This window comes from Ursus americanus, chromosome 28 (genome assembly GCF_024610735.1).
Source record: "Ursus americanus isolate L20-20 chromosome 28, mUrsAme1.1.p, whole genome shotgun sequence".
Classification (NCBI taxonomy): Eukaryota; Metazoa; Chordata; class Mammalia; order Carnivora; family Ursidae; genus Ursus; species Ursus americanus.
Genome location: NC_142154.1, coordinates 18863416 through 18878927, shown reverse-complemented (window position 1 = coordinate 18878927; position 15512 = coordinate 18863416). Strand labels below are relative to the sequence as shown.

General features: G+C 37.5%; 1 protein-coding gene across 1 annotated transcript in view; it reads left to right on the top strand.

The window, feature by feature from the left end:
- TARS3 (threonyl-tRNA synthetase 3) overlaps window positions 1–15512 on the top strand; it is a 73269-nt gene that overhangs the window by 53559 nt on the left and 4198 nt on the right. The window contains exon 16 of the mRNA XM_045795371.2: window positions 12865–12969. Coding sequence (XP_045651327.2) covers window positions 12865–12969 — 105 coding nt within the window. The remainder of the gene's footprint in view (window positions 1–12864; window positions 12970–15512) is intronic.

The window sequence follows — 15512 nt, the reverse complement described above, 5'->3', positions numbered from 1 at the left end:
TTGCCTTTTATAGAATGTTATCTATATGGAATGATATAGTATAAGACCATTTGAGACTGGCTTTTTTCATTCAGCTTAATGTCTTAGAGATTCATCCATGCTTTTGCATGTATTGGTAATTAATTCTTTTTACTGCTGATTAGTATGCTGTTATATGGATGCACCACAATTTGTTTTTCCAGTCACTCATATAAAAGTATTTGGTTCATTTCCAGTTTTGGGGGATTATGAATACAGCTGCTATAAACATTAATGTATAGGCCTTTGTGTGAATGTAGGTTTTCATTTCTCTGGTCTATAGGTATCCTATAGACTTAGGAATGGGACATATGGTAAGTGTGTATTTAACTTATAAGAAACTGACACATGTTTTCCAGAGTGGTTGTTCCATTTTGCATTCTCACTAGCAATGTATGAGAATTTTGCAGATATTCTATATTCTTGCCAGCCCTTGGTGTTCTCAGGATTTGTTTCTTTCTTTTTTTTAAAAGCCCTTCTAATAAGAGGGTAGTAGTATTTCCTCATGGTTTGATTTTGTATTTCTCTAGTGGCTAATGACGTTAGCATCTTTTCATATACTTATTTATCTATCCTCTGTGATTGTCTGTTCAAGTCTTTTGCTCATTTTTAAATTGAGTTGTTTGCTTACTGTTGAGTTTTGAGAGTTCTTTATATATTCAAACCCTTTGAAAGCTATGTGACTTGCAAATAGCTTCTCTTGATCTATAGCTATTGTTTTTTCCCCCATTTTTTAGTGTCTTAACTTTCCTTTCAATCTTGAGTTTTTAATTGCAACGAATTCTAATTTGTAAACTTTTTCTTTTATGGATCATGGCTTTTGACATGATGTCTACAAACACTTTGCCTAAGCACAAGTCATGAAGGTTTTCCTTTACACTTTATCTTAAAAGTATTCTAATATTAGGTTTTACCTTTGGATCTAAGATCCACTTTGAGCCCGTGTTTGTGTAAGATGTGATGTTTAGGACACAGCTGACTGTTTGCATCTAGATGTCTAATTGTTCTAACACCATTTTTGTAAAGACTGTTCTTTCTGCACTGACTTGCCTTTGGGCCTTTGTCAAAAATCAATCAGACACATTTGTGTGGTCCAATTTTTAGGTTTTCAATTCTGTTCTGCTGATTCATTGATTATCACTTTATTAATACCATATTGATTTAATTACTGTAGCTTGGTAATGTCTTAAGATTAGATAATGTGGATTTTATATTCTTAACAGAGTTGCTTTGGCTTGTCCAACTCTTTTGCTTTCAGTAGATCTGAAAAAAAAAAATCAATCCCTGGTGAGAATTTTGATTGGAATTGTATTAAATCTAAAGATTAGGGTAGAAGTGACTTCTTAATTGTATTGAATCTATCAATCTATGAACTTGTTTGATTTCTTTCATCAGTTTTTATAGATTTCAGCATACAAGTTCTATACCTGTCTTAATAGATTTATACCTAAGTATTTCATTTGGGGGGAGCAATTGTAAATGTTGTATTGTATTCTTAATTTTGGCACCTGGGAAATACAGCTGATTTTTTTATTTGGTCTTGTTTGCTGAACTTACATATTAGCTCTAGGAGTTCGAGCACTTTTTTTTTTTTTTTTTAGAATTCTTGGGATTTTTTTCTATGTAGACAGTTATGTCATCTGCAAATAGAGACAGTTTAACCCTTCCTTTTTCATTTGTATGCTTTTTATTGCCTTCTCTTGCCTTATGGCACTGGCTAGAACTTTCAGTGCTAGGTTGAATAGAGGAATGAGGGTGGAAATGCTCACCTTCTCCCCAATCTTAGGAGAAAAGCATATAGTTGTTTCACCTTTATGTATGATGTTAGGTGTAGGTCTTTGTAGGTATTCTTTATCAAATTGAGGGAGTTTCATCTATTCCTAGTTTTCTGAGAATTTTTATCATAAATGAATTTTTTAAAAAGAGTTTGTTTATTTATTTATTTGAGAGAGAGAGTGTGAGAGCACAAGCAGGGGAAGGCTTGGAGGGAGAAGGAGAAGCAGGCTCCCCACTGATCAGGGAACCAGATGTTGGTTTTGATCCCAGGACCCTGGGATCATGACCTGAGCTGAAGGCAGACGCTGAATAGACTGAGCCACTCGGCACCCCCATAAATGGATTTTGAATTTTGTCAAATTCGCTTTCTGCATTAATTGATGTGATCATGTGGCTCTTCTTTTTCAGCCTGTTCATATGGTGGATTACACTGATTTAGAACGTTGAACCAGCTTTGCATTGCTGGAATAAATTCCACTTGCTCATGGTGTATCAATCATTGTTTTTATATATTACTGGATTTGAGCTCCTAATAGTTTCCATGTATGATCATATGGGATATTGGTCTGTGGTTTTCTTTTCTTGTATTATCTTTCACTGGTTTTGGTATCTGATTAAAGCTGGCCTCACAAAATGAATTAGGAAGTGGTCCACTGTCTTCTATTTTCTGGAAGATATTATGTAGAATTAGCTATTTCTTTTTCAAATGTTTGGTAGAATATATCATTAAAACCATTCACTGCTGGAGGTTTACTTTGGGAAGGTTTTTAACTATGAGTTCATTTTCATTGAGATAGAAGATGTTTATGTTACCTATTTCTTTTTGGTTGAATTTTGATAGTTTGTGCTTTTCAAGGAATTGATTCATTTCATTTAAATTGTTGAATTTATATGCAGAGAGTGTTCATAATATTACACATATTATGGCTTTAATTTCTGTGAGACCTGCAGTGATATCTTCTCTTTCATTCATAATTTAGTAATATAGCCATCTTTGTTTTTTTCTTTTTTTAAAATAATATTTATTTTGTTATATTAGTCACCATACAGTACATCCCCAGTTCTGATGCAATGTTCCATGATTCATTACTTGCAAATAACACCCAGTGCACCATGCAATATGTGCCCTCCTTAATACCCATCACCAGCCTATCCCAATCCCCCACACCCCTCCCCTCTGAAGCCCTCAGTTTGTTTCCCAGAGCCCACAGTCTCTCATGGTTCATTCCCCCTTCTGTTTACCCCCCCTTCATTCTTCCCTTCCTTCTCCTACTGATCTATTTCTTATGTTCCATAAATGAGTGAAACCATATGATAATTGTCTTTCTCTGCTTGACTTATTTCACTTAGCATAATCTCCTCCAGTCCTGTCCATGTTGCTGCAAATGTTGTGTAATCATTCTTTCTGATGGCTGAGTAATATTCCATTGTATATATGGACCACATCTTCTTAATCCAGTCATCTGTTGAAGGGCATCTCGCCTCCTTCCACGATTTAGCTATTGTGGACAATGCTGCTATGAACATTGGGGTGCATATGGCCCTTCTCTTCACTACGTCTATATCTTTGGGGTAAATACCCAGTAGTGCAATTGCAGGATCATAGGGTAGCTCAATTTTTAACTTCTTAAGGGACCTCCACACTGTTTTCCAAAGTGGCTGTACCAACTTGCATTCCCACCAACAGTGTAAGAGGGATCCCCTTTCTCCACATCTTCTCCAACATTTGTTGTTTCCTGTCTTGTCCATTTTTGCCATTCTAACTGGTGTAAGGTGGTATCTCAATGTGGTTTTGATTTGAATTTCCCTGATGGCTAATGATTTTGAACATTTTTTCATGTGTCTGTTAGCCATTTGTATGTCTTCATTGGAAAAGTGTCTGTTCATATCTTCTGCCCATTTATTGATTTGATTATTTGTTTCTTGTGTACTGAGTTTGAGAAGTTCTTTGTAGATCTTGGATACAAAGATCTGTAATGTCATTTGCAAATATCTGTAGTGTCATTTGCAAATATCTTCTCCCATTCCGTGGGCTGCCTCTTAGTTTTTTCTTTGTCAATTTTTCTAGAGATTCATCAATTTTACTGATCTTTTCAAAGAACTGACTTTTAATTTCATTGATTTTCTCTATTATGTTTTTAATTGAATTGATGCCTGCTCTTTATTATTTTCTTCCTGTTGCTTGTTTGGGGTTTTCCCACCTTCTACCTTTACCTTTAATCTTTAAGTTCTCTGACTCTTCTCTGTCATCTCCTTTGCTGCCATGTCCATCTAGTGAATTTTATTCATTCCCATCATTGTATTTTTTTAGTTTTACAATTTCTTTTCTAAGACTTTAATCTTTCTAGTCATTTCAAGTGTGTTCACCTTCACTTGTTGGACTATACTTATAGTAGCTGTTTTATAGTCTTCAATAATTCCACCATTTTTGTCATCTCACTGTTGGAATCTGTTGTCTTTTCCCCTCACCTATTGAGATTTACCTGGTGATTAATATGCCACGTAGCTTTGGATTGAATCCCAGACAGCTTGAATATTAGGAGATGCTGGGTTTGTTTAAATCATAAAGAGATTGTTGATTACTTTTTTTTTTTTTTTTTAAGCAGTCGATTTGAAGGGTTAGTTAAGTTCAGGCCTTAATTTCCAACATGCCTTCTGTGGGCTGTGGTTCGTTTTCAAAGCCCTGCTGGTGCTGTTCAGATCTGTCCTGTGTATGTGCCACCTAGTGGCCAAGTCCCATACATGGTTCGGTTCTCAAGTCTTGTGTGCTGTTCAGGGTCAGACCCATGCATTTGCAGTTCAGAGGTGAGGCCAGGTGAGTTCCTACACTACTTTATGGGATAGCTCCCTGCTCTCTGATTTCCTGGGCACTTTTGATTCTCTAGGGTACCTTTTTACAGTCCTATGGACAGAAAAGCTGGGGCTTTAGCTTCCCCTTTCCTTCATGCTCTTTCTGTGACTGTATCTGTGCTAGAGACCAAGCATCAGGAGGCCAGAGAGAGAGAGAGAGAGAGAGAGAAAAGCAACAGTGATTCATCCCTGACATGTGGGACCATAACCCTCCTGGTCAGAGAGAAGATCCCCTTCTTCAGAGTTTTAAGTGCCAGGTTAGTCCCGAGCCTCTGTGGGAATGCCTGGGGGCTGGACAGAAGAGAACAGAAAAAAGAGAAAAAAAGAAACCTTAGGATTTCCCCAACCCCTACTCTTTCTGAAATTTAGGAGTTATTTTTTCTGACTCTTGACCAGGAAATGAGGATTTCTCTTGAAGCTGCATCTGGCGCATACTTCTTGGTTTGGGGCTGCCTTTTAGTCCAGACTACCAGGCCACACCATACTGGAAGACAAAATTACGTGAAACTAACTACTGGTTTGGTGGTACTTGAAAATCTGGTCTTCTTCAGCAATCCACCTGTCACCATTTACTTTTCAGAGGTCTTAGGTGGCAGTTCATGCATTCTCTCCAGGGTGTATGTTTGTATTCAGTGAGAGAGCTGGGTGGAGCAGGCTTACTCCATTTTGCCTGGAACCAACGTCCTTGATCTGAGTCAGACAAAATGATGACATCGCTTTAAACTCTCCTCTTATCAGCGTGTCTAAATCTTGGATATAGTGTTGATTAGATAATGTGCTGAATTATCTTTCATTCAAAATTAATAAAGACAAAAAAGGGAAAAATTCTTGGCATGTTTCAAATCCAATGATTTTAATAGAATATTTTCCTAATAAGATTCTTATAATAAATGGGGGCGCCTGGGTGGCACAGCGGTTAAGCGTCTGCCTTCAGCTCAGGGCGTGATCCCTGCGTTATGGGATCGAGCCCCACATCAGGCTCCTCTGCTATGAGCCTGCTTCTTCCTCTCCCACTCCCCCTGCTTGTCTTCCCTCTCTCGTGGGCTGTTTCTATCTCTGTCAAATAAATAAATAAAATCTTTAAAAAAAAAAAAAGATTCTTATAATAAATGGACAACCACCACTTTCCCAGTATGATTTTATGGATTGATCTCAATTTGTGTCCAAGGCTCAAAAGTCTTTTATTTTGTATTCTTCATCTTATATTTTGATTACTTGGCTACACTAAGAGTTATAAATTAAAGAGCTGATGGAATAGTTGAAGTGTTACACATTGAGAGTTACATCAACACATGAGAATAATAAAAATACTTAAGAGAATGAGGGAGAAAACACAGACCTTTCAAAAATAAATTTAGGCCTTTTAGGAAAGATGGTGTCTTAAGTTCATGTTTACAAAACCCATATTTCCCCAGGAACCTACTAAAATGAACAAAAAGAATGAGGGGTGATGGGACTTTGTTAATGCTAAAATGACCCAACTTGTTCAACAAAATTTGAACATTAATGGGCTTTCAAGGAGGATGTGGAGGAGAAGCAGGTCAGCTAAGGCAGTCTTCATTCATCCATCTGCCCATCCATCTATCAGTCCATCCATTCATCATCTGTTTCTCCATCCATCCATCCACCCATCCACCCACCCATCTATCCTAGGTGTTGGGTAGAAAACAGTAGGAGAGCAAGAGAGGAGGCAGTGGTCTATAGACCAGGTGAGAGACAATGACAGAATAAGTTGGTAGTGATAGAGAATTTTTTTTTTTGAAAGTAGAGGTATTTGGGGCATATTTTGAAGGTAGAACCAATGTGATTTGTTCATAGCTTACATATGAAGGGAAAATGAGAGAAGAGCATCAAGGTCATCGTCATGATCAAATGAGGTTTTTTCTAAGAAAGCAGGGCTGGCTCAGCATTAAAAAGTATATTATATACATATGTATTATATATATATATCATTTGTTACATTCAACAATGCTGAAATTCAATCAACAAAATTTAACATCCATACTTATGAGATGAACAGAAAGAAAATGTCCTTACTATTATAAAGAATATTTATTAGAAAATAACAAGAACACCTCAACTTTGTTGGAAAGAAGGGGACTATGCCTACTGTTGGTACTGTTACTTAGAGTTGTTCTGGGAGTACAAATATTTGAAGTAAAAAGATAAAATTGTTATTATTTGTAAATGTTAAGATGTCTTGAAATCCACCAGAATCAAATGGAGAAAAATGGCAACTAATGATAAAGTTAAGTAAGGTCAAAAGGCAGAAATGAATTTGCTTTCATATATGTTAGCAATAACCTGCTAGGAAATGCAGTGGGAAAAAACATTTCAGAAGCAACAATAATAAATAATGTAAAATATCTAGGAGTAAACTTAACAAGAACTATAAATGTATAATATTTATATGGAATATATGCCATAAAATTTTATCAGAAACTATTAAAAAAGAGTTGTTTATTTATTTTGTATGTATGGTTTTTTTCATTTAAATTTTGTCGGTTAACATACAGTGCAGTATTGGTTTCAGAATTCAGTGATTCATCACTTACATCACTTACATGCAACACCCACTGCTCAACATGACAAATGCCCTCCTTAATACCCATCGCCCATCTAACCCTCCCTCCATCAACCCTCAGTTTGTTTTCTATCATTAAAGGTCACTTACTGCTTGTTTCCCTCTTTCCTTTTTTTCTTTCCCCCTTCCTATATGTTCATCTGTTTTCTTTCTTGTATTCAGCCCTCAAAAGGAATGAAATCCTGCCATTTGCAATGATGTGGTTGGAGCTGGAGTGTACTATGCTAAGTGAAATAAGTCAGTCAGAGAAAGACAGATACCATATGATCTCACTCAGATGTGGAATTTAAGAAAAAAGAGTTGTTTAAATGAAAATTCATACCACACTCTTGGAATGGGAAGAATCAATATTGGAAAGATATTAATTCTCTTCAGATTTATCTATAAATCTAATATAATGCCAAAAAATCCACTGGGATTATTTTTGGGGACCTTGGCATTAATTCTAATGTTTATCTGAATGTATAGATATGTGTATATAGGTTATGTAAGATATGTACATATAGGTTATGTCACCCTTTGCCCTTCTTAAGGCTAGACCTGATTTTAATTCTTTTGATATAAATGATGGAACAGAAATTTCTGGTACCTGGGGACCTACAAAAGGATCATCCTGCTTCTCTTTCATTCCCTATACAAAAATAATGTTATGTAACATTCAGGAATATACCATACTGGTTAGAATGAATTATTTCTTTTTATATCTGAGCAGGACTGGACTCAGCTACCTATCCCCACCCCAGAGCTTTCTGTGGGATCTAGACATGATTTGGCCTGCAGGCAGGTTGTAATGGCTCTTAGTGGAAATGATTGGCAATGATGATATCCAATTTTAATGTTTGAAGTGAATTTAATGAATGGGTTTCTCTGTTTTTATTTGTTTGTTTGCCTTGTATGTGTGCATTTTAGTAGTAGCTAGTTGATATAATTTTTAGATACAAATTTCTCATAAGAAATTTGTAAGCATAGCATATTACATTTGTTGCAATAATGTGAAATTTATGTTTCTGAGAAAAGTATACAGAGATCTTGGGGTGACTCACTTCATTACAATTAATAGTCATCATTTGTTTTTTCCATTTTTTTTGGAAGGGAAGGAGGGAATCATTAAGTGTAGGCTACATGTCATGAAAGTTTCACTTCTAGTTAAGGAATTTGGCCAGTGGACTTTAGGAACAAATATCAGGAACATGTTCATGAGGCTTACAATGGGAGCAGAGGATAGTGTCAGGAATGGGTTGCATTCAGATCAAATAAGATTAGCTGTGAGTTGACATTTGGGTGAAGCTGAGAGAGGATTATGTGGGAGTTCATTATACTAGTCTCCACTTTTCTACATGTTTCATGTTCTCAAATAAAAAGTTTTAAAAATAAAAGAACAGAGATTAGCAAACAGAGCAGTCTTTTGTTTTAAGAAAACAAGATAGTCACAAAACCAAAAAAATGAGGTTCATAGGACAGATATCCAAAAATACTTATCTAAATCTGTAGTCAAAGCACTGTGAGAAGAACCCAAAGCACTACTCTTCCCCCACCTCCTCAGATTTAGAGATTGCTGAAGATCTTAGAAGCAGGTGGTACCGATGGCCACTTCCCTGACCTCACTGCTGTGGGATGACCTGAACCTGGTCCACACCAGGTGCGGCCAGGTACCTTGACCGTGGTGAGCCTATGTCCCCTGGACTCATGCTGACTCCAGGGAAGGGGCTCCTGTAAAGTCTCAGGGAAACAGAAGAATCTAGTACTTCATTTAGTGCCTTTTCTTTAAGGAGTCTTCCCTCACCACTGGTGGTCCCACCCCAGCTTTACACAGCTAGGTGTGTGTGTATGTTGCTTCTCGGTTTTCTTAGAAACTCAATGGTAGTAAAACCTCCAAGAAAAGCAATGATGGGAGGAAGTGGAATATGACTGAGGAGGGGTACATGAGAGGTTTTTAAAATACTGGTAATATTGCATTTCTTAACACAATTTCAAAAAATTATTCTTGAAAGTAGACATAAATGTTTTAAACAGTCTTCACCACAAATTGTACCTGTTACATTTTTTAAATAAAAAAAAATAGAGCTATATATGAACAAAGCAATACCTTCCAGATATAGACTTATGTGAAGATGTAATACATGAGAAATGAGGCATTTCAAACCTGTGGGGAAGGGGTGGGTTCAATAAATTACATTAGGACAATTGGTTGGGCTGTCAATTTGGAGGGAAAATGAAATTTTAGAATGCACACTAGATATAAAAATTAATTATAGCTGGATAGGCTATTTTTTAAAAAATTCATTTAAGTAGTACCGACATGATACTACATAGAGAAAGCCCTAAGGACTCCACCAAAACACTACTAGAACTGAAAAATGAATTCAATAAGGTCATAGGATACAATATCAATGTACAGAAGCCTGTTGCATTTCTATACATTAATAATGAAGCAGCAGAAAGAAAAATTTTTAAAAATCCCATTTATAGTTACAACAAAAATAATAAACTTAATGAAGAAAGTGAAAGACCTGTACTCTGAAAACTATGAAACACTGATGAAAGAAATTGAAGACAACACAAATGGAAGGCATATCATGCTTATGGATTGGAAAAATAATTATTGTTGTAATATCCATATTACCCAAGGCAATCTGCACATTTAATGTAATCCCTATCAAAATACCAACAGCATTTGTCACAGAGCTACAACAAAAAAATCCTAAAATTTATATGGAACCACAAAAGACCCTGAATAGCCAAAGCAATCTTGAAAAATAAAAACAAAGCTGGAGGCATCACAATTTCAGATATCAAGTTATACTACAAAGCTATAGTAGTCAAAATAGTGTGGTACTGGCACAAAAATGGACACACAGATCAGCAGAACAGAATAGAAAGCCCAGAAATAAATTCACAATTACATAGTCAACTAATCTTTGACAAAGGAAGCAAAGATATGCAATGGGAAAAGGACAGTCTCTTCAACAAATGGTGTTGAGAAAACTGGACAGCTACGTACAAAAGAATGAAATTGGACTACTTTCTTACACCATACAGAAAAATAAACTCGAAATCACTTAAGGACCTAAATGTGAGACATGAAACCATAAAAATCCTAGAAGAGAACACGGGTAGTAGTTTTTCTGACATTGGCTGTAACAACATATTTCTAGATATATCACCTGAGTCAAGGGAAACAGAAGCAGAAATGAACTACTGGGACTACATCAAAATAGAAAGCTTTTGCATAGTGAAGGAAACAATCAACAAAACTGAAAGACAAGCTAGTAAATAGGAGAAGATATTTGCAAATGACATATCTGATAAAGGGTTAGATTCCAAAATATATAAAGAACTTATACAACTTGATACAAAAAACACAATCCAATTAAAAATGGACAAAAGACATGAAAAGACATTTCTTCAAGGAAGCCATTCATATGGACAACAGACACCTAAGAAGATGCTCAGTGTTACTCACTATCAGGGAAATGCAAATCAAAAATCACAATGAGATATCGCCTCATACCTGTCAGAGTGGCTAAAATCAACAACACAAAAAACAGCAAACATTGGCAAGGATGTGGAGAAAAAGGAACACTCCTGCACTGTTGGTGGAAATGCAAACTGGTGCAGCCACTGTGGAAAACAGTATGGAGTTTCCTCAAAAAATTAAAAATAGGACTACCCTATGATCCAGTAAGTGCACTACTGGGTATTTATCCAAAGAATACAAAAACACTAATCCAAAAGGATATGTGCACCCCTATGTTTATTGTGGCATTATTTGCAATAGCCAAACTATGGAAGCAGCCCAATTGTCTATCAATAGATGAATGAAGAAGCTGTGATATATTTATACAATGGAATATTACTCAGCCATAAAAAAGGAATGAGATCTTGCCATTTGCAACAACATGGGTAGAGCTAGAGAGTATAATGCTAAGCAAAATAAGCCAGTCAGAGAAAGACAAATACCATATGATTTCACTTATATGTGGAAACAAAACAAATGAACAAAGGAAGAAAAAGAGACAAACCAAAAAACAGACTCTTAATTATTAGAGAACAAACAGATGGTTACCAGAGGGTTAGTGGGTGGGGGATGGGTGAAATAGGCGAAGGGAATTAAGAATATACTTGTCATTATGAGCAGTGAGTAACATATGGAATTACTGAATCACTATATTGTACACCTGAAACTAACATAACACTGTATGTTAACTATAATGGAATTTTAAAAAATCCATCAAAGTAGTAAAAGAAAATGTAGTGAATATTTCTATTATGTTGGAGAAAGTTCTTTCTTTACATAACATTACTGTTACAATTCATAAAGAAAAAGACAGCTCTGGGTGCCTGGGTGGCTGTTGGTTAAGCGTCTGCCTTCAGCTCAGGTCATGATCTTGGGGTCCTGGGATCGAGCCCCACATTGGGCTCCCTGCTTGGTGGGAAGTCTGCTTCTCCCTCTCCGTCCTCCCCTTCCCTCCACTCATGCTGTCTTGCTCTCTCTCTCTCAAATAAATAAATAAAAATCTAAAAAGAGAGAGAGAGAGAAAAAGACAACTTTGACTTGTCCAAAATTAAAAACTTATGATAGAAAAGATAGTACCCAGACAGGCAAAGGACAAGTAAATAAATGTGCTTGAAAGAAGTATTTTCAATTTCCCACATTAGAAAAGGAGTTAATTTGCTTAATATGTCTTTATATATTTGTTTACTATACACGCACACACACACACACACACATATGTATGTATACTATATATAGGCACTTTTGCACATATATGTTTAAAAATTAATTACCCTCCATTCCCACTAGACAATGGACAAGGGACACAGTAGGCAACTGAAGAAAAAGGAATATAAGCAATCATTAAACATGTAAAACGACATTCAACTAATTACAGCAGTGCAAATTTTTTTTGAATTTCATTTTCTATCTTTATAACTCACAAAGCAATTCATCCCATGATTCATCTTTAGTGTTTATGAGAAAATGAGAATTTAAAATCTGTTTTTTTTAAGATTTATTTATTTTAGAGACAGAGAGAGTGTGGGGGTGAGGGGGCAGAGGGACAGGGAGAGAGAGAATCTCAAGCAGGCTCCCTGCTGAGCGTGGAGACCGACCTGGGGCTCCATCCCAGGACCCTGAACCTGAGATCAACTGAGCTGAAACCAAGAGTCAGTCCCTCAACTGACTGCACCACCCAGGTGCCCCGAGAAAATGAGAATTTAGAAACAAATCCATTTTCTTTATATCTTCAGTGTCTTTGACAATCATCAAGATAGTACTGGTGAAGTAAGCCATAGTTCAAAATAAAGTTAATTTTAAAAAATTATGATTTGCAAGATTGCCAGTCAATATTAGTAAACTGATAGCAGCCAGTCGTTTAGAGTAAAAGATAATCAGTAGACTTATAGTAGAAATAGTGCTCTAATATTACCTTGTTTTTTCCTACATAATATATTTCATTTTCTCTTGGTTCATATTATTATTTCTAATACATGGCATGTTATATGCTTAATGATGATTTATGAGGAATCTGTTGTTTTTCCTAGTTTAGGAAAATAACTTTTAAATAGAAGGCAAGAAGATAAAGTTATTACTGAATCTTAAGAGAATACATAAATGTATAATTTTCATTTTTTAGCAAGGATGGAGATGATAAGAGGAACCCTGTGATCATTCATCGAGCCATTTTGGGGTCAGTGGAAAGAATGATAGCCATCCTCTCAGAAAACTATGGGGGGAAATGGTAAGTGATATGGAAAAGAAAAGCTGTATGTCTATCATTTCAAAATATCGTATCTAACAAGATAGGTTTACTGCAAAAAAATTGGTGGCTCCTGCCTTATAATTAGCAAGTATCCAAACAGCAAGTAAGCAATTCTTTTTGAATCTGCCAGATCAGGAAACCAAAACAAAGAAGACAAGCAGCACAACCTAAAACTGTATCGTTTACCTTTTGGGGAATGCAGTAGAATTGAAGAGTTATCTTTTCACCTATTTCAAGCCCTTTAAAGAGCTAGTTGCATCTGGTGACACTGGGAGTACCATTCCACCCCTTGCTGAACAGCCATTCCTCCTTCAACCCATGTTATTCACCTCCTGGGGGTGCGCAATCGACATGGAGAGAAAAACATGTAAATCTGGTTCACAAATGGCTCTGAACATACTTTGGCACAAACCTAATGAGGATAGCTGTAGTGTCGCTTAGGGAAGAAGTGTGGAAAGGAAATGCCCTTGAGCATAGGAATTTGGGTACATCTCATAGTCCTCTTTCCTTCGAAGGAAAAATGGCCAGATGTATGGAGTTACAGCCATGCCTAGACCCTGGTGACTGCTTTGGCCACAAGGTCAGAGATCTAGAAGTGATTAGATTGGAAAATAGATGGCAAGTGTATATGGGGGAGAGGAACGTGGATCATAACTCAGAATGGGCCATGAGGATGGTGTCGCCCACCCAAAACGCTCACTGTGGGGTGTTTTTAAAGATTCAAATATAGGGGGACCCATTCTATGGTTACCATCAGCTTTGTTCTTCCCCTAGTGACTACTCCATGGTTCACGAACGAAGTGGCCACTTGGGGATATGGGCTCAACAACATGGGCCTCCCCAAGTTCCATCTGGCTATTCCTCTTTCGATGCCTCGATCTGCCATTGGTAGGGTTCAGTCCTGATCCCTCATATGGAACCATAATCCCAGGGAACAGTCAGCTTTCTGGGTCCTTCTCATCATGCAAGGGCCAGTGACTTGTTCTCACTGGAAAAGATATCAACTTTGGAATTTGCTTAGCTTTGCCTTCCTCCCATGCCTCTGTCAACAGCACCATGTAAATACTTAGTGAGCCTCAACTGTCAGAAACACAGTAATGCTTCTGACCATGGAAATAATTTTTTTTAAATTTTTTAAATTTATTTATTTATTTATTTATTTATTTATTTATTTATTTATTTATTTATTTATTTTAGCAAAAGAGGTAAGGTGCTGAGCTGACATTGTGGGATTCACTAGTGTTACTGTGCCCCCAGAAGCAACTGCCCTTACTGGCAGTCGGGGCACCTGCTGGCAGATGATCCAGCTTGTGATGGCGCATCCAATGGCATGTGGAAATGCCGCAGCCCAGCAACCACGAATGACATCTTTGTCTCCCATCTCCTTTTGAAGAAACTGGCTGAGCTCTGCTCATGCAGTTTGGTTCTGATTTAGTTCTGTGCCACTGTCACTGGGCACAGTCCCTGCGGCTCCCATTGTTGACTCTGAGCCCTGGATGCTCCTGCTCGCATCGCTGCCACAGGTCCCTCTCAGAGCTCCACGTCTCCGCACCCTCCCTGCCAGAACTGATTCCATGTAGTACCTCCCCCCCGGGTGCTACTCTGTCCCAAATCCACGTACCGTGCTTGTACGTGCCAGATCACGTGCCTGGACTTGAACATGTCTAGGGCAGCTGGGAAAGCAAATTTCGAAGCAGGCACTACAAGGTGGGAAATTCCACAAGCAGAGGGTCTTTAAGAGGCCCTGGGTAGCTAGAGTCGAGTACATCCCTGAAGTTTTATTTGTGATCTTAAAGAAATGTACTTAGGTATCGTGGGGTGTCCAAGCTGTTAAAATTACAGATAAGCCAAAGTATAGATATGAACATGCATGCTACCTAAGTATGAGTTAACACATTGACATTTCTTTCTGGTTGATTCTGTTTTAAATAGTTTGATGCAGGTAAGAGATGGTGGCGTCTCACCCTAGAGTGGTGGCAGGGAATGTGCTAGAAAAACTAAAAAGAACTAGTGGAATCAGAAGAGGGAGTGGGAGATAGGAGATGGTGCTGTGCGCTCAGTGAGCCTTACGAGGACTCCTTGTGCTACCATTTTATTGTCACATACCTCCTACCCCACCCCCATCATCATCCTCTGACAGCCACTCATCCGTTCTCCATCCCCATAATTTTGTCATTTCAAGAATGTTACATAAATGGAATCACACAGTGTGCAACTGTGTGGGGTTAGCCTTAATCACCTGGTGGAATTCCCTTGAGATCCATCCAACTCAAGTCTCAGTGGTCAGTCCCCTTTTATTGCTGATAGTGTCCCATGGTGTGGATGCACCAGTATGATCATTCATCCATTGAGGAACATTTGGAGTGTTTCCAGTTTGGGGCTACTATAAATAAAGCTGCTATGAACATCACTGGGAAGGTTTCTTTGTGAACATGTTTTCATTTCTCTGGGGTAAATGCCCAGGAGTGCAGTTGCCCAGTGGTATGATAAGTAATGTATAGCCCTTCCACCCAGCGGCTGAC